General features: G+C 47.9%; 1 protein-coding gene across 5 annotated transcripts in view; it reads left to right on the top strand.

Moving 5' to 3' along the window:
- Daam2 (dishevelled associated activator of morphogenesis 2) overlaps positions 1 to 21,766 on the top strand; it is a 105,706-nt gene that overhangs the window by 62,233 nt on the left and 21,707 nt on the right. For all 5 annotated transcript variants that reach the window (XM_058581409.1, XM_058581408.1, XM_058581410.1 and 2 more), the window contains 12 exons: positions 4,283 to 4,372; positions 6,977 to 7,051; positions 7,480 to 7,574; positions 10,050 to 10,383; positions 11,301 to 11,411; positions 12,915 to 13,018; positions 14,023 to 14,089; positions 15,165 to 15,282; positions 17,204 to 17,342; positions 20,132 to 20,190; positions 20,320 to 20,504; positions 21,015 to 21,314. In XM_058581409.1, the coding sequence (XP_058437392.1) occupies positions 4,283 to 4,372; positions 6,977 to 7,051; positions 7,480 to 7,574; positions 10,050 to 10,383; positions 11,301 to 11,411; positions 12,915 to 13,018; positions 14,023 to 14,089; positions 15,165 to 15,282; positions 17,204 to 17,342; positions 20,132 to 20,190; positions 20,320 to 20,504; positions 21,015 to 21,314 (1,677 nt within the window). The remainder of the gene's footprint in view (positions 1 to 4,282; positions 4,373 to 6,976; positions 7,052 to 7,479; positions 7,575 to 10,049; positions 10,384 to 11,300; positions 11,412 to 12,914; positions 13,019 to 14,022; positions 14,090 to 15,164; positions 15,283 to 17,203; positions 17,343 to 20,131; positions 20,191 to 20,319; positions 20,505 to 21,014; positions 21,315 to 21,766) is intronic.

Genomic DNA, 21,766 nt, shown 5'->3' with positions numbered 1-21,766 from the left:
ACATGGTAGCAGTTGGGCTGTCATAGAATGGAGCAGATCCAAATTTTTGTGAAATTAGGCAGTGAAGAGTCTCGGAGAACATCAGAACCCTCAATACCTTTCCCTCTTCTGCTTTCTGGAGTTTCCTCTGGGCCTCTTGACCTCAGGACAGAAGAAAGGACAGGGTGGGATTCTTTAGGCAAAATTGGGCACCTTGGAACAGGCTGTGAGTGGCAAAAATATGGAGGTAGAGGAGTCTAGATCACACCCAGGATCTGATTCAGGTCTGGGATGACCAAGCCCTACGTCTCGCTGGGTTGACCACAGGTGTCATTCACATTGGCACCAGACCTTCCTGACCCCTGGTAGTGCCCATCCAGACCAGAGGCTCCGCCTGACATTGTGAGGATGACCACACAGACAGAAGAGGATGGAAGCACAATTCCCTTTTGGAGGTTCCATGATGATCCAAAGCCTGCCCACCAGGAGAGGCCCGGGCCTGAATCCCGACTTAGGGCCAGAAGCCCAGTTGCTCTGCCACTAGCTCTTGGTTCCTTATGCTCATGGCTGGCCTGTAGTCAAGACATAGAAAAATGGTACAGGTGGTTTGGAATGTGACTTATACATGCTTTTGCTATGAGATAAGGCTGGTGGAGGCAATCCAGTCCCACACATGAGACCCTCTAGGTTATCTAAAAAAGGTGTCCAGCTTCCTTCTCACCTCAGGAAAACTCACTGTTTCCAGATTTATTCCTTTCTCCAGAATAGGATCGGGGAACAAACATTTGGTACTGTAAGTAGTGTTTGGAGTCTGTCTGATATTAGGGATGTTTTCCTAATGTAAGTTTGGAAAGGATGTGACAAGAATTGTTCCCCTTTTTACCCTTTTTGTCCAACAAGTATTTACTGAGCATCTTGGGTGGGCAGGATCCTCACAAGGTACTTTGGCAAAAGCAAGGGTGACTTGGACAAGGCTTGCCTGCAAGGGGTCGGGTGTCAGGTATCCATCAAACAAATGAAAAGCCTTTCTTAGAGAGACTGCCATGCTCTGGGCCCTGCAGGGTCCCAGATATTTAGAGATGGTCTGACAGACAGGGCCCTGCATCCAGAAGGGGAAGTCATCCCGGTAACACTGGTCTGGAAAGCAGTGACAGAGTGGTAAGTCAGGACAGGGAACACTCAGGGGGCTGTGGGAGCTTTAGTCTAGTCAGGGAGGTCACAATGGCCTCCGTGAAGCAGCATTTCCATTGAGACCCCAAAGCCGAGTGAGGTTAGGTAAGTGGATGGGGAGGTAGAATAGAGAGGCTCCTTTGAAGAAGAAACAGCCTAGGGGAGAGTTTCAGGTTAAAATAGAGCTAGGTCATTTTGGGAGGCACAGCAAAAGTCAGAACAACTAAGAATTTGGGCCTGAATTCTAGGGAATCCTAGGAAATCTACGAGGTTGAGCCCCAGTGGAAATTCCCTGGAGGTTTTCAGGTGATCCATCTGCTTTCTTAAAAGACCATTCAGGGTATCTGTTGAAGAAGGGGTTTGTGCTGATCAGTAGGGGGCTGTTGTAGGCCACCAGGCTAGAGGCAGTAGTGGTTTGGACCAAAGTCATGAGGAAGGAGAATGGCAGATTTAGGAGGGATTTAGAAGGAAGGGTAAAAGGCAGGAATCATGGACACCCAGGCTGCTGAGATGAGGAGCTGGGTGGGTGCTGGGGCCCTGCACAAGATAGATACATAGGAGAAGGCTCAAGCTTAGGGGGCTGAGATGATGAATTCAATTTGCTTTTCTCTCTATGCTTCAGTTTCCTCATCTGTAAAATGGGTTGTTGCATGATTCAAATAAATGAATAATAGCACTTTCAACAGTGCCTGGCACATGGTAATGTGACTTACGTGTATGAGAAACCTGAAGAGCAGCAAAGGGGAAAAGTACTGGAGTCAGCTGGGTCTCAGGATCTGGTGGGCTGGAGGAATAGGTCTATGAGGTGTTGGCATAATAACCAAGTCCTTGGGAATGAATGTGAAGCCTGGAGGGAGAACAGAGAAGGACACTGTACCATGTCCCAAGCTTTTGAAGACAGAAGAGACATCATCAAGGGAGCCTGAGCAGAAACATAAAATGAAGTGCATGGGACTGCCCGAGAGTGTGGCTGCTGAAGGGACCACAGAACAGGTTCCATAAGGAGGGAGAGGTCAGCAAAGTCCCATGCTTCCTGGGCTGAGGAGAATGGCCAAGAGATTCCCATTGATGGAGAAATGGAGACTGCTGGCAAGTGCCTGAATATCCAGAATACAAGACCAGACGTAATCCAGGAAGGGAGCGATGGTTCCTACCAGGGAAGGTCAGAGAAGGCTCGCTAGAGGAAGCCGGCGTTGAGCCATGGGAGTTACACCATGGTCCTTAGCCTGGTTGGTAAGAAGAGGAACAGATTTGAAGAAGGGCTGAGTTTGTGCTGGAAAATGTCAGGTTAGGTACATGCAAGTGTCATTTTTCTTTGGTTTCTGATCCTGACCATGGAAAGGAAACCTCAAACAGTGTTCTGATGATTTTTTTTTATTGATTTTTTTAAAATACACGACAGAGGAATGCATTACAATTCTTATTACATATATAGAGCACAGTTTTTCATATCTTTGTATATAAAGTATGTTCACGCCAATTCTTATTACACATATATACCACAATTTTTCATATCTCTGTATATAAAAGTAGGTTGACACCCAATTCGTGTCTTCATACATGTACTTTGAATAATGATATCCATCACATTCCACCATCCTTGCTAATCCCCTGCCTCCTCCCTTTGACCAAGGACATTTCTGGAATATGGAGAGAACCCTTCTAGGTGTCAACCTTTGTTTGACACTAAATCTGCAAAAGTCGTTAGTTCCCAAAGCAGGTGAACTGATGGGCGTTATTTCACATTCTCATTGTATGCATGCACCATCCAAATGACAGCCACAGGCCACATGCAGCTACTGACTGGTCTGAACGGCATGAACTATCAAGGAAAATCCATACTGGATTTTGAACACTTAATTTGAGAAAAGGAATATAAAATATTTTACTGATAAATTTTTACATCAAATATCTGTTGAAATAGTCATGTTTTAGGTGTATTGGCTCAAAAATGTATTTGAGTTAACTTCACTTATTAAAATTTATTATAGTTTTAATGAGGCTAAAACATGTTTAAAATCTATATTGCCCATATTATATTCCTATTGATAGTTCTGGTCTAGGAGAAGGAAAGTCTTAATTGTTTTCCCTTGAATGGAAGTATCCAGAAACGGTTGTAGATGTTGAGATTTAAGACCCTTAAACTACCTTAGTTTTGCTTTCACTGTTGCATTTGAAAATATAAAGTGCATTTAGTAGTATTATGCTTTGTTGTCTTCTTGTGGGTTTTGTTTTTGATTTTTAAAATGTGCACAATTTAATTGAATAGCACACCATGTTCCCAGTAGCCTGTTAACTGTTATCTTTGATGAGCCCTGGGGTTGCTGATGAATTATAGGAAAAAAAACTTCAAAAAGAGCTTTTGTAGGGACCACCTACCATAGCAAATCTGGAAACTCACCCAAACTACGACAGAGTAACCCCCAAATGTGACAACTGCAGAAGCTTCCAGTTCTATTTTCCAGAAATGGTGGGCCCACCTGGAGGAGGCCCCAGCTTTGTGCACGGGCAGCCCTGTGGTGGAGAGGCTAATTCTAGCGGGCACTCCCTCCAGGGGAAGTGGATCAAGGCTGCCCTTGATGTAGCATGCCCTCTGCTCAGCCCCTTGTCCTCACCTGCTCTCCTGGGCCCCTGCTGGAACCCACACGGAGGTTGGGAAAGCCAGAGGTTTTCTGGGGGAGAGACTCAAAAGGCAGTAGATTTGAAGAACAGGGCAAGCATCTGAGAGAGAGGCAGGACTTGCTCTGTAAACAGCCCCTCTCTTTGTCCAGCCTTGTCCTGTGATGTTGGCAAGTATAGGAAGGCTCTGAGCAGGAAGACCTGAAACCCTGGGCAAGAGGATTAGGGAGTAGGGCCAGCGAAGGTCAGGAAATGGGGTGAGCTGGAGGAGAAGAATGGACTTGTCCAGATAAGCCAGGGGTGGACAGGAAGTAAGGGAGTTTGAGTAGAAGTACAGGCTGGGTTGGAACAAGGGATAGGGAAGAAATTCCCCATCTTATCTTTGGTGTTCTTTGGGAGAAAGATAGTAGGCCAAGGCATAGGTTTGGGGGCATTCTAAATTCCGGTAGGGCTGAATATTCTACTCTCAACCATCGCTGGGTTTCAGACATGATTTTTCTTATTGCCTTTGCAGGATGAATTGGATCTCACAGACAAAAACCGGGAGGCTGTGTTTGCACTGCCCCCTGAGAAGAAATGGCAGATCTACTGCAGCAAGAAGAAGGTGACCCCCTTTCTCACCCTTCCAGCCGCATCCCGGGGCCACAGCCAGGGCCAACTCTTGATGCCTTAGTCAAACATTTGTTCAACAGATAGTCTTATGAGCTAGTGCCCTTCTAGGTGTGGGAGGAACAACAGGCAAAAACAGGAAAAAAAAAAAAAAGGCTTGGGGTCACATGTCCATCCTTGGTCTCCTCACTGTCGTGCCTTCCTTCTTTTCCTTTAAAGAAGCTGTGGGTGTCTTGCCTGTTGCCCTCCCTACAAAGGCCAGTGCCAGGCTCCATTGGGTTTCACCTCTGTCTGCTTCTCAGCATTCCCTCCTCCGGCTCTGCAGCCCCTCGGTTCATCTCCTCCTCTCCTAACCTCTCTTATCTCCTTTATTTTAGCTTTTCTGTTTCTTTTACTTTCTATTTTTCTTTTCTTGGTTCACCTTTCTCCCCTCCCTCCATTTTTCAGACTGCAGTTACGGCTCCTTTTCCCAACCTCAGAGTATGGGTATTTGGGGTGAGGATCTGGATACTCCCCCGTCCCCTGGAGAAGACAGGCAGGTCCAGGTGGGGTCTGAGCTGACCCTCTTTCCACTCCCCGTGCCCATTCATAGCTCTTAGTTTACTCTTCCTGGTCAGGATATTTGTCCCATCCCAGGGCTCCATACTGAGCCAGGCTGACCTTATCATGGCAGGTCATAGAATCATAGACCCTTTCAGAACTGGAGGGAACCTGAGAAACAATCCTCTCAAGTCCTTTATTACATAGGAATCAGGGGAGGCCTAGAGAGACCATGGGCTCACCCAGTCACCCACCAGTGACAGCAGGCAGCCAGACCACTGCTGGGGACAAAAGAGCCTCAAGGCACACACTGTAAGACTTTGTTTAATATTGCACGACATGTTTATGTCGTGCAGAATACAATGGTCAGTGTCTACTAACATAAGAAAAGCAGGCCTTGAAAAAGCTCAAGTCTTGGAAGAAAGGAAGAGGAAGGAGGAGAAAATAAACTTTAGGAGCAATTAATCATACTTCATGAGTCTCCGCTTTCCAAATTGATTACTATAGAGTTCCCTTAATATAATCTCTTGTGTAGCTCAAGTAAAAGATTTGTTAAAATATAAGGGCATCTCACAGTACTTTGAAAACCAAATTGTGTATGATTTCCCCATCTACTCTGACACCTGTCTGTCTTCCCACGTGGCAATTTCTGTGTCTCCCCACCTGTCTTAGCCTCACGATTTCAATAACTCTACCCAGTCCTCTTAACCATCCCCCACCCACAGCCTTCTGTTAGATGCCCGCCCCCAGGTTCATTACGGACAGTTCTATAGAACATGTTCCACTCTTTCTCCAGCACTGGACTGTTATAGCAAAGGCAGGATGACTTTTTACTCAGTACCTTCAGGCCTCACCATTGACTGGCATTCAGTAGGTATTCATAAAATGCATATGGAATGGATAGAATAATAAGCCAGCAAATGCAAGAAACTGTATGTTTCCTGATTCCATTGTTTTTGCTGGTGCAATTCCTCCCCAAGGTAGAAGACGGAGTATATGGCATTTACTCACGAAGATTTTAACACATAAAGCCCTATGAGGTCGCTAAGACCAGAACAGGGGCAGGTTTTGCACTGGTCTAAAATTTGCTTGAGTAGGCAGAGCTGAGGGACCAGGGTCAGCTGGCAGGTGGCAGAAGGGAGGGTTTTTCAGGGAGGTTCTGGAGGAGGTGAGTTTTTATGTAGATTTGCAAGCAGGAGATTACAAATCTTGACAGCAGATGAGAAAAGTATCCAAAGTGACCACGGCACAGGGACAGAAAGGAACAGGATGTGTGTCACGCCCAGAGGCAGATCCATTTGGCTGGAGAAGGCTGGATTTCTTTCAACATTAATGGCTTTTGAACTCCACCATGCTGTCCCAAGCAAGGGGAAGAGCTAAGCCTTTCTCTTAGGGATTGAAAGCCACCCGAAGGTCCTCTGCACTGCTGCCCAGCTGGCCAACCCACTTCATTCTGGGAAGTTTGACAGTGAATGAATCACAGGCAGAGAAGGGGTTTCTAAGCCTTTCTAGAACCCATGTCTTGGGATTTGATTTCTTTTTTGTAGTTGCTATTTATTGAGTACCTCCTGTGTGTTTTGCACTACACCAAATGCTTTATATCATTATTCCCAAACTGAAAGACCGAATTTCTAAATTTCCAAACCGCCATAGACCAGTACTGTTGTATGATATAAGAATGACATCAGCCAAAAATGAAAGATGTACAAAATATAGGCAAAAATTTGTATTAGACACAACAGTCATAAAATTACATTTTATTAAGTGTAGGTAGAACAGTTATAGCAGGAGAAAAGAGTTTTAAAAACAGTACATGCCCTCCATTGGAAGTGTCTGCCTGCATAGTTTCTGCCTGTGTCATTAGTGGGTCACAAGATTCAGTGTTTGTTGTCGATTTTATCAAGGAAGAAACAGGAGCCTGGGGAGGTTTTGCATCTTGCTCTAGTTATCCACTGTGGGCAGGGCTGGGAACATTCCCTCTGCTGACTTCAAATAGAGCTCAGGGTCACAGGCCATGGGTCTTGCCAGTTGATCCATACCATCCTTCTTCTTGTTCCAGGAGCAAGAGGACCCCAACAAACTGGCAACCAGCTGGCCTGACTATTACATCGAACGCATCAACTCCATGGCTGCGGTGAGCGGCTGGTCCTCTCCTTCTCTCTCTCCACCTGGAGAGAGTAAGAGAGAGTCAGACCCCTCCGTTCTCTCCGTGTCCTACTGAGGTGTAGAGGTTTTCCATTACTCCTGAGAACTCATCATAATCCACCCCTCCTCTGTGCAACTTCAGAGTGCCCCAACTATTTAAGCATTTATTAACCCATCTGGATGTCACCCAGGCTTGGGAAATAGGTTGGGCCAGTAATTCTTCCTATTTCACAGAAGAAGATAGTGAAGTCCTAGACCAGAACCTGGGTCCCCTCAGACCCTCTGTCTTAGTAAACTAATCCCTGAGGCCTTACTCTTCCTGAGGTGAGGGTGCCCCTGAGTCAAGCCTGGGTTAGGGGACAGGTGGCCCAGTGTGACCAGTTGACCAGTATCCCCTCTTACCTGCTGGCTCCTCAGATGCAGAGTCTGTATGCGTTTGATGAGGAGGAGACAGAGATGAGGAACCAGATCGTGGAAGACCTGAAGACGGCGCTGCGGACACAGCCCATGAGGTGACTGGGCCTCTTTCCTTCCTCACTTCGAGTCCTTGCCCAGGTGGTCCCCTGATGTGCTCTGCTCCTATGCTGGCCCTTGCCAGTTCTACCTGACATTCCTAGACTCTACCTCACCCTTTCACTTCCAGCTCCGTCTCCCCTCTGCTGGGTCGCTGCGAGCTGCTGGGGTGGGGGTGGGGGGAGTAGAACCCGGGAGAGGTTCAGATAAGCCTCGGGTCCTCAGGAGCTCTCTAAAGAGGGATCAAGGGCAGGCCCTTGGTATTTGGAGGAAGAATAGAACAGGAGGGTGGCCAGATGGACAAAGCATGTAAGGAAGGACTTCCTAAGAATGAGGGGACAGGGTGAGTGCCCCAGTCAGGGAGAAAGTGGGTGTGGGTTAAGAATGACTTCAACCAGGATCGGGGGATATAGAGTCAATGCATGAGCTTTGACCATCTCTGAGTGGAAGCCATGGGGGCTGCAGAAAGGAGATGGGTGTCTCCGGTGCCATAGGAGGACTCCTCCTACCTCCCAGACCACAGTGTATAGGGCCCCAAAAGAGCATGAGCTGTAAAGGGTTCCTTGCCTTTGGCTCTGGATGTATCCAGGCACGTGCAGGAACTAGTTGGTGAGAGGTGATTGTTAAATCTTCAGCAATGGGGCACACTAGTTATTAAACCTATTAATTACATAAACTTACAATTAATTAAATTATATCAAAACCAATACTTGAAACATATAAGTCTCTAATTCTTTTTCCACATTTTGCTATTACATATGCTCTTCACTATTGAATTTACACTCTTGAATTTATGCCCTTTATGTGTGTATGGTGGAAACACGGCCTAAATGAGGCATCTCTTTCCAACTCCATGTTCAATGACATCACCACGGATAGCTTGAAATCAGCTAGGCTAGGAGCATTTATGTCCTGGAAATGGGCAAAGAGTACAATCAGGTCTTTTCTGCTCTCTCTCTTTCCCTAAGGAACTAGTTATTAGCATGTGTCACCTGTCCGCTGCGGGGGTATATATGCATTGTCCTGGTCCTGGTTGAGCTCTCTGCCCTGGGACCTGGAAACAGCCTTCAGGAGGGTGGAGCATCCACATCCCTGTGTCCCTCTGCGCAGGTGGGGGTCAGTCTGGGAAGGACATGCATGCAGGAAAGAATGAGGTGCTCACAAAGTAAAGAGGTCGAGGGAAGTTGCCAAGTTCGTCCACTTCAATTCATTTTTAATTTCCTTAATAAAATCTAGATTACAAAAATTACACATAGTCATTGTGGAATTTTGTAGCATACAGAAGAGCATCTGTTAGAAAAAAGGAAAAAAATCTATTATTAATTCGAGAGCATATTCTAGGCATATTTGCATCATAGGTATAATACAAAATACTTATAAATATATTTATCTATTGATTATAGATAATGTTCCCTAAGATCAATTTATAACCATTTCCTCAGTTCTTTGGGTATTATTCTACTGTATCAAGAACTGTAAACCTTCTTTTGTGTGTTGCCTTGGAGTCTGGCACCCAGATGAAACCTATGGAGTGTTTCTCAGAAATGATGTTTTTTAAATAATAAAAGAGATAAATAGGTAGGGTTAAAAAATAAACAAATTCAATTAAAATATAGTTACCAATATTAAAAATGCATGAGATAGCAATAAATGTGCCTCTTTATGCTTTCCACAGCAATAGCTGGCACCAGATCTGATAACAACCACCATAATCTTGACATGCTGTTGGGTATAAATGATTTTGAGATCCCAGCAAAAACTATAATTTGATATGAAAATAGCAGTGGTTTGTTTGGGTGACAGAGTTACATATTCTTCTAATAGCACTCTCTTTGATAGCCTGCACTCATTATTGAGGGAAATGCTTAATTTCAGTTAGAGGTTTTCAAAAATAAAAATGTAAATGTCTTTTCCCCTCCCAGTGCTTGGATCCCTGAATGCTATCTATAGACTCTTTGCAGAAACACAAACTACAGGTTAAGAAACCCTGAACTAAATAGATTTTAATGTTTTCTGCTAACATTCATGATAACTTTGCTATTTTCTTGAGGATCTCCTGAAATATAGTTTTCTAGCCTTGGTCCCTTAGCTCAGTGAGTCTGACGGCCCCTCTGTATTAAAATCTTTCTTGTGCTCTGATTAAGTTCTTCTAATTCCCATTCTCATTAGAGATGGATCTTTAGGTTTGCTGGCCATAATAATTGTGATCATTCCTTCACCTCCATCCCATTTAAACTATGCAATTGAGAGTCAATGCTATGCAAATGCACACTATTTAAAATGCCAATAAAACATGAGTTTTCTGTGAGGACGATAGGGTTTCAGTGCTTTGGGTAAACTTTATAAATGAACCAAGCAACTGCTGTAGATGGGACGTGGTCCATGGCAGGTCACAGGTCATGAGGTGGCTATTTGCAAAATGTACACAGAATGACCTTCAGGATGCCTCTTTTGCTAACGCCTCTGGCTGATAGGTTTGTGACCCGCTTCATCGAGCTGGAGGGCTTGACCTGTCTGCTAAATTTCCTCCGGAGTATGGACCATGCCACCTGTGAGAGCCGCATCCACACCTCCCTCATCGGCTGCATCAAGGCACTGATGAACAACTCCCAGGGGCGAGCTCATGTGCTGGCCCAGCCCGAGGCCATCAGCACCATTGCCCAGAGTCTGCGCACAGAGAACAGCAAGACCAAGGTGGCCGTGCTGGAGATCCTGGGCGCTGTGTGCCTCGTCCCTGGAGGCCACAAGAAGGTGCTGCAGGCCATGCTACACTACCAGGTGTACGCAGCAGAGAGGACGCGCTTCCAGGTGAGAAGTGTGACTCTAGGTGGTGGTGCCAACAGGGTGGGCAGAGGTGACACATACTGGTGGCAAGGGACAGTAATGGAAACTGGAGGAAAAGGAGTCATCATGGGTGGCATGCTTGCTTGGGGAAGGAAGAGAGGACTGGGAACCAGGGGACTTACTTCCAAAGACATGATGGGTGTAGCTGGGGAAATGGGCTGGTCTCCACGAGACTGTGAGTTCCTGGAATATTTGTTGGCCTCATCTTTGTGGTTCTGCATCCCTGCACCTAGTGCCTGGCTCATGGTAGGGTCTCAGTCAAGAATTGAATGTAGGGCAATTGCTGGGGTCAAGATTCTAGGCTCAAAGCCTGGACCAGTGCCTAATGAGGGGACACTGGGACAGCACTGAGCCATGCCATTCTCTTTTTTTCTCTCTGACCTACCCAGAAAGTAATATATAAAGTATCTCAGCACAGTGCCTGGCACAGAGCAGGCCTCAAACTCTATGACTTATTGTCTGAATAGGCTTTTGGTTGATTCTGTCAGCAAACATTTCTGAGTAGCTGCTCTGTGCAGAAAGTAGCCCATAATCCTTTGCAGAAGTTGTAAAAGGAAGGGAAGGTAGCATCCATGCCATCGGGAGCTGGGGAGGGAGTCAACACACGCTACAGCTGGATCTGGCCCTGCAGCCCTGCTCAGCTGTAGAAACTGAGCCTGGGGGCCTCGAGGGCAGGAAGGCAGGTGGGGCAGAGACAGGCATGGAGAGGCACCGGAAGTTCCCACCTGAGGTGAGGTCTGAGGTGGTCCCAGATAAGCTCAGATATGTGATTGGACAGAGAGAGCAGAGGAGACCTCTAGAGACATCAGGAGCAAAGGGGTGGAAACTGTTCTTGTAGGACCCTGACCCCTGCTCCTGCCCTGTCCTACCTTCCCATCCAGACTCTGCTGAATGAGCTAGATCGAAGTTTGGGCCGGTACCGGGATGAAGTGAATCTGAAAACAGCCATCATGTCCTTTATCAACGCTGTCCTCAATGCTGGAGCCGGAGAGGTGAGGCACCTTGACCTTGCCTTTGCTGGCTCCCGATTTCTGACCCTGGGGTACAGTGTGTGTGAGTGTCTTCTTCCTGAGGAAGTGCCATCTGAGAGGAGGGCCATCTGGTCCATGTGCCTGTTACTGCCAACATCACCTTGCGATTATCTTTAGAACCTATTGTTTCCTTCACTTGGGGCCAAGAAAGAATAGTTTGTCATGACCCTCATCATTGCTAGGGCAATACCACTGCAGACCTGGACTGCACGAAACTCACTGCTTATCAGAGGCTCCTCAAAGCTGCCCTGAGGACTGTCTGGCTTTTCTTGACTTTATCTAAACCTGGGAGGGCTCCTGGGGAGTTTCCTGCAGAGGTGGCATGGTGCATTATGTGTACCGTGGTCACACTCCCAGCTGGGCTAGCTGGTGATGGCTTAGGTGGTGGGGGATTGTTTATGGGAGGATGTCAAGTTTTGACCCTTCTTTCTAGAGCTTTCTAGAAACCTGCTTCTGAATTTCTTTATTTTTAAAAAATATTTATTTTTTTTTTCATTTTAGTTCTTTGATTTTCACAACACCTTTATTTTTTATTTACTTATTTTTATGTGGTGCTGAGAATCAAAGCCAGGGCCTTGCCCATGCTAGGCGAGTGCTCTACCACTGAGCCACAACCCCGGCCCCTGAATTGATTTCTGAGTTGGCTGGTCTTGCTTTTCTAGCACCTTCTATTAGGAGGTGTGGTTTCTGGTTTCCCTTCAGATCAAAATGTAATTCTCAGAATATTAAGATAGCAACATTAGAAGAAATTGAAGAGCAGATGAACACTCCCCCTTCCAATTCTAAGGCAATCAGATGAACCCCATCAAGGTGAACTTGAAGGACAAAAAGGGCAAAGAAAGCAACTGAATGATCTAACTTTTCCCTTTTCTCTGCCAGCATACATTTTTTACATGCAAATATGATGACAGAATTAGGCGAGGTAGGAATGGGGAATAATCTGTCCCTGAGATACTGACATCACAGCTCTGTATGGTTGTCATCCATTCTGATTGGGAGTAGTCACATCACGGCAGGTAATTTTTATGAACATCACCTGTACCAGTAAGTTAGTGTTATGACCATTTAACAAATGAGGAATCCAAGGCTTTGCCAAGGTCAAAACACTACGAAGAGACCGAGTAGGGATTTAACCCAAGGTCTCCCTGACTCCTAAGCTCATGCCCAGGTCACTCTGCCGTGCTGCTTCTTGATGCCAAAAGCTAAGAGAACATTGGTAAGGGGCTAGAAGGAAGTGACGTGGGAGACCTAAAAGGAACTGGGCAGTGGGCTTGCTTAGAGGAATAACAAGGTCAAGGTTATCTTGTTCCATCCTGCTTTAGAACCCTGGGACTTGAAGCAGCTCAAGTGAGTTTGCTGCTGGCGAGGTGGGACGATGGCTGGGGTGTGGACAAGGGGTCCCCAGGGGATTCTCTTGGGCATAAGACCAACCACTCAATTCCGTGCTGTTTTGGTGACCCCCAGGATAATCTGGAGTTTCGTCTACATCTACGGTATGAATTCCTGATGCTGGGGATACAGCCTGTGATCGATAAGCTCCGACAACACGAGAACGCCATCCTGGACAAGTAAGGCCCCAGCCACCCAGCCCCACGGCAAACGGGTAGGGACAGTGTCTCAGTTGGAGATGGCCAGGACCATTGTGAAAGCTGCCCTTCCCTGCCATATCCAGCTGTGTATGGGGCAGGTGTGCCCTAGCCTGTCCCCTGTGCTGACCTTGACTCATCACCTAGTGTATAGGCAGGTGAACCCAGTAGTTCTCAACCATGCCAGCACTGCCCCCTGGGGGACACTTGAAAATATGTGGGACTGTTCTTTGATTTTCAAGTTGGTTGGTTGGGGACAAGAACGCTAAACGCCCTGCAGTACACTCTTGCTCAGAAAAGAAAAGCCCATCCAAGATGCATATGATAAAGCCTTTGCTGATCAAAGAGCAGAGGTAGATTCTTGTGTTACCAATGAGTCCCCTCCGGTTCAGTCCCATTAGCACAGGCTATTATTGCACTGGGTCGCAAGGGGGAGAGGATGTCTGGGGAGGAGCGAGCCTGTGTGTTGATGGGGTGGGAAATAAGGGAGACATTAGCTTGAGGGCTGACCTGGGGACAGTAGAAGGACACTGGGAAAGATGGATGGAGGGCAGCAGTTCTTGACTGAGGGCAACTGTATCCCCCAGGAGACCCTCAGCCCTGCCTGGAGACATTTTGGGTTGTCACTCTTGGGGGAGGAGAGGTGTGGGCATCTAGTGGGTAGCAACCAAGATGCTCAACACTTCACAGACATCAGTCTTCCACAGTCAAGGGTAATGGAGCCTAAAATGTCACTAGTGTCAAAACTGAGAAATGCTGACCTTAGAAGATAGGACCCTGGGATGACCTCCCTGAAGGAAGGTCTCGGGCTCTTATAAAGGGCAGGTATTGGCTTCTATCCAGTAGCTTCTCTCTTTTGCCTTAGCCTCACCTGAGTTAAACTTTGAGATTTTGCCAGTCGGGGGAGGTGGTTGAAGGGGCTTAATCCCCAATCAGGGATGTCCTGGCTGTAATGTCTACCCGCTCTGTTCCCCCATCCTCTCTAGGCATTTAGACTTCTTTGAGATGGTCCGGAACGAGGACGACCTGGAGCTAGCCCGGAGGTTCGACATGGTGAGGAGCCTCTGGGGATGGGGTGATTGCAGTGGGGTCCCAGGCAACCACATAACCACTGCTCTGGGTCCTGTGTTGGGGTGAGTCCAGTGTTGGTTGGGTCCCTAGGGGTGCCACATGGCTGGGTCCTATTTCTGGAACTCTTGTGGTATGCTGGCTCCGGTGGCCCCACCTGATGGGCCACACCTGGACATCTGTCCCTAAGGAGACCAAAATGCCACAAAGAAAGACTGTCATAATCTTGTATACAATTAGTCTCAAAATCTTTCTAGGGCTGACTTTCTTCTTGCCTTCTGGAAGTTTTCTGAATCACCTCTCTCCATCCCTAACCAGCTCATGCTTAGAAAACCAAATCATTTTAGCTGTAGCAACTCTGAAGACACACCCCTCCCATGCTTAAACATCACGTAATAAAATCCCTACCTAAACCGAAGCCGCCTCCTGGGCTGGAGGGTGCTTCAAGGCACCAAGAACTACCCCCCCACCCCCACCCCCGTTGTATTTTCACAAAAGCCCGGGATTTTATACATAACAAAGTGGGGGTGGAGAGGAGGAGCATCTTGCCTGTTGTCCACAGCTGGTGAGTAGATCTGGGACTTCAACCCAGTTGGTGGGCCTGGGCCGCCCCAGGACAGGTGCTACCCTGGAGCATCTCTGCCCGCCCCCTTCCTTCCCTTAGTTTGGATCAGTAGTTCTCAACCAGGGCTGGTTTGGTCACTCCCACCACCCAGGGCACATCTGCTGAAGCTGGAGAAGTTTTTGATTGTGACAACTTAGGGAGGCGCAGGGGAGGATGCCACTGGTATCTGGTGGGCAGAGGTCAAGGACATTGCTGCACATCCTGCAGTGCACAGGATGGCTCCAACAGCAGGCAGTCATCCAGCCCACGGTGACAATGTCCCTGGTTTAGGTGATTAACATCCCTGCCCTCCTCCTTTTTAAGTCTCAGCCAGAAGTGTGGGAGAAAAGCTGTCCTGAGAGAGGAGGCAGCGAGGAAGGAAGCAGGGCTTTCTCCCCGCTCTTCTCTTTCTCTGCTGCCTGTCTGTCCCCACTCACCGTGCCCCTGTTCCCTCAGGTGCACATCGACACCAAGAGTGCTTCCCAGATGTTCGATCTGATCCACAAGAAGCTGAAGCACACTGAGGCCTACCCATGCCTGCTGTCTGTCCTGCACCACTGCCTGCAGATGCCCTGTGAGTACCCTGCGCTCATGCTTGCCTACTGGGCCTGAGATCCCCCCAGGGCAGGTTGAGATGAGACTTTGGGACCTCTCTGGGCAGGTGAGACTGCCCACATATCCCTCTGCACTTACCCTTGGGAGGCCAGACCACATGATGCAGGCCCCTCCCTTACCTCCCTTCTTGGGGGTCACGATGTCCAGTGTCACCCAGTAGAGGAGCTGGGATTGGGCCTGAGCAACTCTAACATCCTTGTCAACAAAACAGTAGCTTGATCATTGCAAAATCAAATAGCTCTGCTATTTCTTCATGACAAAGACCATCTTAATTCTCAAAAGAAGTTTTGTGCTTGCAGAGGTAGCTAAGATGTGCAATGAGCATGTTCTTTTTTTTTTTTTTTTAAGGTTCTATCACTTTTTTATTTAGTCTTTGCTGACTCTCACCCTAACGCCTTTGCCCCTGCTTCTTTAGGTATCCCAAATAGCATCTCAGAAGCAGGTGTCTAAGTTCTTAAGATACAGGTGTGTGCAGTGATTGATTAAATTACCAACAGCAACCCCAGGATGCAGGTTGAAATGAGCTTTAACTACACCGCTTGGTACTCTAGCTTTTCACAAAGCAGAATATTTTTTTGTATTCCATTGGCCCATCCTAATGGCCAGCTGAATTGGTGGTGTGCTGAATTGGTGGTGATAGAGGTTTGGTGATCCCAGGGATGGTGTCTACAGATACAATTTATTGTGTGCCAACTTTGGGCCTGACATGACGTGAGGTTCTTTAGCATATCATCCCTGAACTTCAGAATGACCTGAGAACTGTATACTAAGGTTTGCAGTTTTGTCTCTATTTTGCAACCAATGGATCTGAGGCTAAACAAGTTCTTCCGTAGAGAATTTTCCTTTCTCTGGGGATAGGACTTTAGGTGAAAAATGTTCTTTTTACCTGGTGAAAAGTAAATGAGTGACACTGTCACTTGGTAACGCATGTGTTGGTGAAACAGTGGAAAGTAAGACAGAGACAATGAGTGGGACCAGGAAGTGATCAGTTCTCTAAAACTCAGCTCAGAAGGTCATCAGGGAAGACGGGGAAGGCCCCAGAAAGCTGGCTGCTTTTGCTCCCAGTGGTTCCCAAGTCTGGTGTTCCATGAGCAATGCGCGTGGGTCTCTCTACTCTGCCCCCAAATGAGGTTTTGAAGACAATCTGTCAACTCTTGGGTGGAATTTGAAGTCAGGATTTCATTGGTTGACTTCTGTTGGGGGTCTGTGGAGATGAAGTGTGTGGCCTCAAGGACCAGAGAAGACCTAGGGTCTGTCATGTCGAGCTGGACTAGGACTCGAGAGGATGGGAGTGGGGCCTTGTGAGATCAGGCACAGTGTATCATGCCTTTGCCTTCATAGTTCAAGGTCACCTCAGCCAATAAATCCTCCTGGGTTCCATTAACCACTTCTTTGACTCATTTTGAGGTGCTCTCTGTGCACACCTGTAATCAGTTTCCTTTCATCTTCCTCTGTAGAGCAATAACATAGATAATCCTAAAATTTTTTAAAAATATCTTCCCCCGAAGACTTCATTATTTAGAGCATGTAATATTTCAAAACAGGTGCTTCTCATAGATAATGTAAAAAGCAATTTACATTCTGAGAGTATAGTATGGCCGGGGTCCCAAGAGGGAAGAAAGGCAGCCAGGAAGCATTTCATAGAGAGAGAAGTACGTTAGCAGGGTTGATGGTTCACAGAAGGTCCACTGCAGGTAATCAGGAGACGGCTGGGTTCGGGGGTCTCCATTCTCACAGCGGCATCGCACCTTCCATCAGACTAGGAGCTTACCAAGCAGGAGGAAGGGGTGCCTCACCAGCAGAGCCTAGGAGGTCCCTCTGGGGCGGTGTCTCCAGGATCTCCAGGGCTGCGTTACAGATATGGGGCTGTCTTCCCTCAGACAAGCGTAACGGAGGCTACTTCCAGCAGTGGCAGCTCCTGGATCGGATCCTCCAGCAGATTGTCCTCCAGGATGAGCGAGGTGTAGACCCTGACCTGGCTCCACTGGAGAACTTCAATGTCAAGAACATCGTTAACATGTGAGTCGTGGCCGGCCTTTGATCTGTCTCTCTCTCCCACTCTGGGTCTCACCAGTGCCGCCTCCGCTCCCTCTCTCTACCCAGACACCCCCAAGTGAGCAGCATTGTTCAGTCGAACTCTCCAGGATAAAGGAGAAGCTGCACATCTGAACTGTCCAATGCAGGAGCCAAATGTGGCTATTGAGTACTTGACATGTGGCTAGTGTGACTGAGGAACTGAATTTTAAATTTGAACAGCAACATGACATGTGGCCAATGATTAGCGTCAGGCAGCACAGGTGTGTAGGTTGTGTTCTCGACTCTCGATGACCCTGTGTGGGTTGGATGGAGGGGTTATTTAAACAAGTCCACACGGCGCTGAGCAGGAAACTGTGGCACATGGGCTAACTTCCACCTTCCAGCTTGTTTTTATATGGCCCATGAGCTAAGAGTAACTTTTGTATTTTAAACACAAACGCAAGAATATGTGACAGAGACTAGACATGGTGTGTAAAAACCTAAAATATTTACTCTGGCCCATTACAGAAAGTTTGCCCACCACTGACAGAGAGCATGGCCATTTGACCATGAGCATGTTGAATGAGGTGGTCAGAGCCTGAAACCATCTGGCTTATATTTTACCCACCCTGGATATAGAGGAATACAGAGAATCTAAATTTACACCTGTTAATTAATAAAATGACCTTAACATGCTAACTATTTTTTTCTTTTGTACCAGGGATTGAATTCAGGGAACTCAACTACTAAGCCACATCCCCCTTTTTTTATTTTTTTTCAATTTTGAGATAGAGTCTTACTAGGTTGCTTACATTCTCGCTACATTGCTGAGGCTGGCTTTGAACTTGCAGTCCTCCTGTCCTAGCCTCCTGAGCTGCTGGGATTACAGGCATGCATCACCATGCCTAGCTAACACACTGATTTTTAATTTTAAACTTTTACTTAACTTTGGGTATGATTCTGAGCCAGTTTTTCTTAAGGAGATAATTGGGCTCTCATTGAATCATTATATTGCTTTCCGATGCCATGTAGAATGTGAATTCTGAATATTGTTTTCCTTTGCACAATTCATCGGATATTGATTTAGTTAAAACCTGAACGGGTATGTTGGGCCAGGGCAACTAGTAAAGCAATCAAAAGGCAGCTTGTTTTATTTTCTGCTAATTTTTTTACACTATCAGAGGGGATGCTTTTCTACTACCAGAGAATGTCAACTCATTAGGTCTAGCAAAGGCTTTGCTGTTTCTTGGGCAATGGAAGTCCTAAGATCACGTTAAGTTGTTGCGGCCAGGAGGGCTAGTCCTAGGTGTAAAAGGACTTCTGGGCTTGATAAAGCTTTCAATCTCTCCCCTTTACTGATTGGGGCCTGGGGAGGCTGAGATGTGTGGGTGAGAGAGATGTTGGCTTCTTTGATCTATTCCATTTCTCTTCTAATTCCTTCTATTTCCCACCCCTCTTTCCACCAGCTAGTCAGTTTCTGACCCTTCTAAAGGCAGCCTTGGGGCAAGAAGGAAAATGGGAAAAGGTCATTATTGATTGATCAGGCAACATCTTCCTGCTCTCTGAGCACAGCTCAGGCATCAAGATGTCATGTGTTCCTGGGATCTTCAGTAGCCCCTTGATGGGTGCTTCTCACTGCAATAGCCAGCTCGCAGTCATTCGGGGGTTTCCCCAGCTCTCTGGCTGGCTGCTTCCAGCCGTCTCATCAGCCCCTGTGTCACTGGCTGTCCTGTGCACATCGACTCACAGTGTGGACTTTCCCAGTTTCCTCCCAGGTGGACCCTTGGGCAGGACTTACAGTGGCTACAGCCCAGTTCCTCCCTGAGGCTCGTGTCTGGCCCATGGGCATTTTTTACACCTCTCATGGCAGGAAACCTAGGAGTGCCAGCAGCTCCCAGCTCATCAGCCTTTCCTGATCAATTCTCCTCCACCCACTGGATTTCCTGGGTCCAAGCCAGAACCCAGTCTACTCTGTCTCCCTCCTTTTGTCAAGGAACCTGGGCCCAAATCTCATGGGCCCAGAGAAAACCCTTTCCTGGATGGTGGAGGAGGAGGTAGCATCCCAGTGACCACAGCAATCACTGCAAAGAAATCCCATCACCAAATCCTTCCCCTCTCTATACCCCCTCCCTCTTTCTCTCCTTGATGTGGTTGAGCAGGCCAAAAGTCGTGGATCTAACTGGCTCACACATTCACATTCACAAAAGACTGTGGGATCTCACTTTGCATCTTAACCCTCATATATCTTGATGTCTAGGTAAAAGCTTACTTCTGCTACCTTGTGACAGGAGTCTGACATGAATGAGGACATCCTGTATTTTAGATGTGTCCCCTCTCTACCTAGTTGTTCTGTGTTTTGGGGGGTGAGCAGTTTCTCTTGCTGTTACACATTGGTCTTCGGAAGCCTGCACCATGATAGAGCTAGCATTTCTATCTCAGATGCACAGGCCTATTTTTATAAAGGGATACGAGAGTCGTACAACTAAGGAAAGCATGAGATGCAGTCCTAGTTCTGCCGTGGGTTAGCTGTCATCCCCATCTCTGTTCTCTGAGTCTCAGTTCCTTCAAAGACTTAGCTTATAAGGTGTCTCCAGGTCCTTCCTACTCCATGTGAGGACTGGGCAAGAACAGAGACCTGGACAGAGATCGGAGAAGTTAAAATTCCTGCCTCCTTGACGTGGCTAGGCAGTTTGGAGATCAGGGTACATGAACACAGGGCCTGTCTTCTGGGAGCTGTGAATGCTGGGCAAGGGTCACATGGCCCCCTTCCTCTCGCTCCCCCACTTCACCAGGCTCATCAATGAGAATGAGGTGAAACAGTGGCGTGACCAGGCTGAGAAGTTCCGGAAAGGTGAGAGGTTCTGCCCAAGCCTGCTGCGCTCCCCACCCCCAGCCCCACCTGGGACCCCATCTCCTGCCATGGAGAGGGCTGCAGACCCACACCCGCTCCTCCTCCTCCCTGGCCCCTCCCCCATGCCAGAACACATGGAGCTTGTGAGTCGGCTGGAGAGAAAGGAGAGGGAGTGTGAGACCAAGACGCTGGAGAAGGAAGAGATGATGCGGACGCTGAACAAGATGAAGGACAAGCTGGCCCGAGAGTCCCAGGAGCTGCGTCAGGCTAAGGGACAAGTGGCAGAGCTGGTCGCCCAACTCAGTGAGATCTCGGTATGTGGTCACTCTCTTCCCTTTGATGTGGCTCAGCTGAGACCCTAGGCTTTGGAACAGGGTGGGCAGAGTAGGCGTGGGGAGGAGCCAAGGCCCCCAAAATGAAGGAGAAAAGAAAGGGGGACCTCAGGTCAGGACCCAAAGGACCCCTGAGGCTGTATGTGTGCCACCTTATGTTCATTAGAAACACAATGCCCCTTGCTCTGGATGACATTATCCCAGGAAAGGCCCTTGGATAGGAAAGTGCGGGTGGGATATCTGCTCCCCCTTACCCTCGCAGCTGGATGTCCTTGTGCAGTCTGTAGCATGAACAACTGTATGCACCAACCCAGCTGCTTTATTGTGATGACTGTGACTGATTTTCCAGTGTCTGTTTGACTATGTGGGAGGTAAGAGCAGGATTTGGGGTCTAGGATAGATGGAAACTAAGTAAAGAAGGAAATGGTGGTGGGAACTGGTTGGCATCAATGCTGATGGCTTGAACCTTTTGATTTTTCTGTCTCCTTACAGACGGGCCCTGTATCTTCCCCCCCTCCCCCTGGAGGTCCACTTCCCTTGTCTTCGTCGGTGACAACCAACGACCTGCCTCCACCCCCACCTCCTCTCCCCTTTTCCTGTTGCCCCCCACCTCCACCCCCACCCCCACCACCTGGAGGGCCTCCCACACCCCCCGGCGCCCCACCTTGCTTCAGCATGGGCCTCCCCCTCCCTCAGGACCCCTTCCCCAGCAGTGATGTCCCACTCAGGAAAAAGCGTGTCCCCCAACCTTCCCACCCACTGAAGTCCTTCAACTGGGTCAAGCTGAATGAGGTGAGTGGCCAGGAAGGGGGCAGCTGGTCCATTCTCCTGCAGCCAGTGGAGGTCAGACCTCTGCATTGTCTCTTGCTTGACGTCTTCCCCAGGGTTGGGCCCCATCTTTGGTGGTGGGGGGATGGAGTCACAGTTGATGCAGATGAGAGGGTTGCTGCAGCCAGCAGCTCAGCAACCAGGTGCCCTGGGGAGAACGTCTGCATTGGGAGAGATGCTAGGCGTGGGCTCTGCCCATGTCAACAAAGCTACCTGGAAGAGGAGCTTGTGTGTGCTGAGGGCTGACAGAGTGGCGGAGAGCTCAGGGCCTGCGCCAGGCAGGCTGCTCTCTGGACACAACAGGGCTGGGCTAGAATTTCAAGGAGAGGGTTGATTTGAGGGAAAGGGTGGAAAATATAGGCAGAACTGGGGCTGAGGTCCAGATGTTGGTGAAGATCAGGGCAGTGTGTACAAAG

The sequence above is a fragment of the Marmota monax genome, unplaced genomic scaffold, assembly GCF_021218885.2.
Source record: "Marmota monax isolate L192 unplaced genomic scaffold, Marmota_monax_Labrador192_F-V1.1 WCK01_AAM20220418_F8-fsc00127, whole genome shotgun sequence".
Classification (NCBI taxonomy): domain Eukaryota; kingdom Metazoa; phylum Chordata; class Mammalia; order Rodentia; family Sciuridae; genus Marmota; species Marmota monax.
The sequence above is the reverse complement of the archived record's forward strand: the minus strand, read 5'-3'. Positions and strand labels throughout refer to the sequence as shown.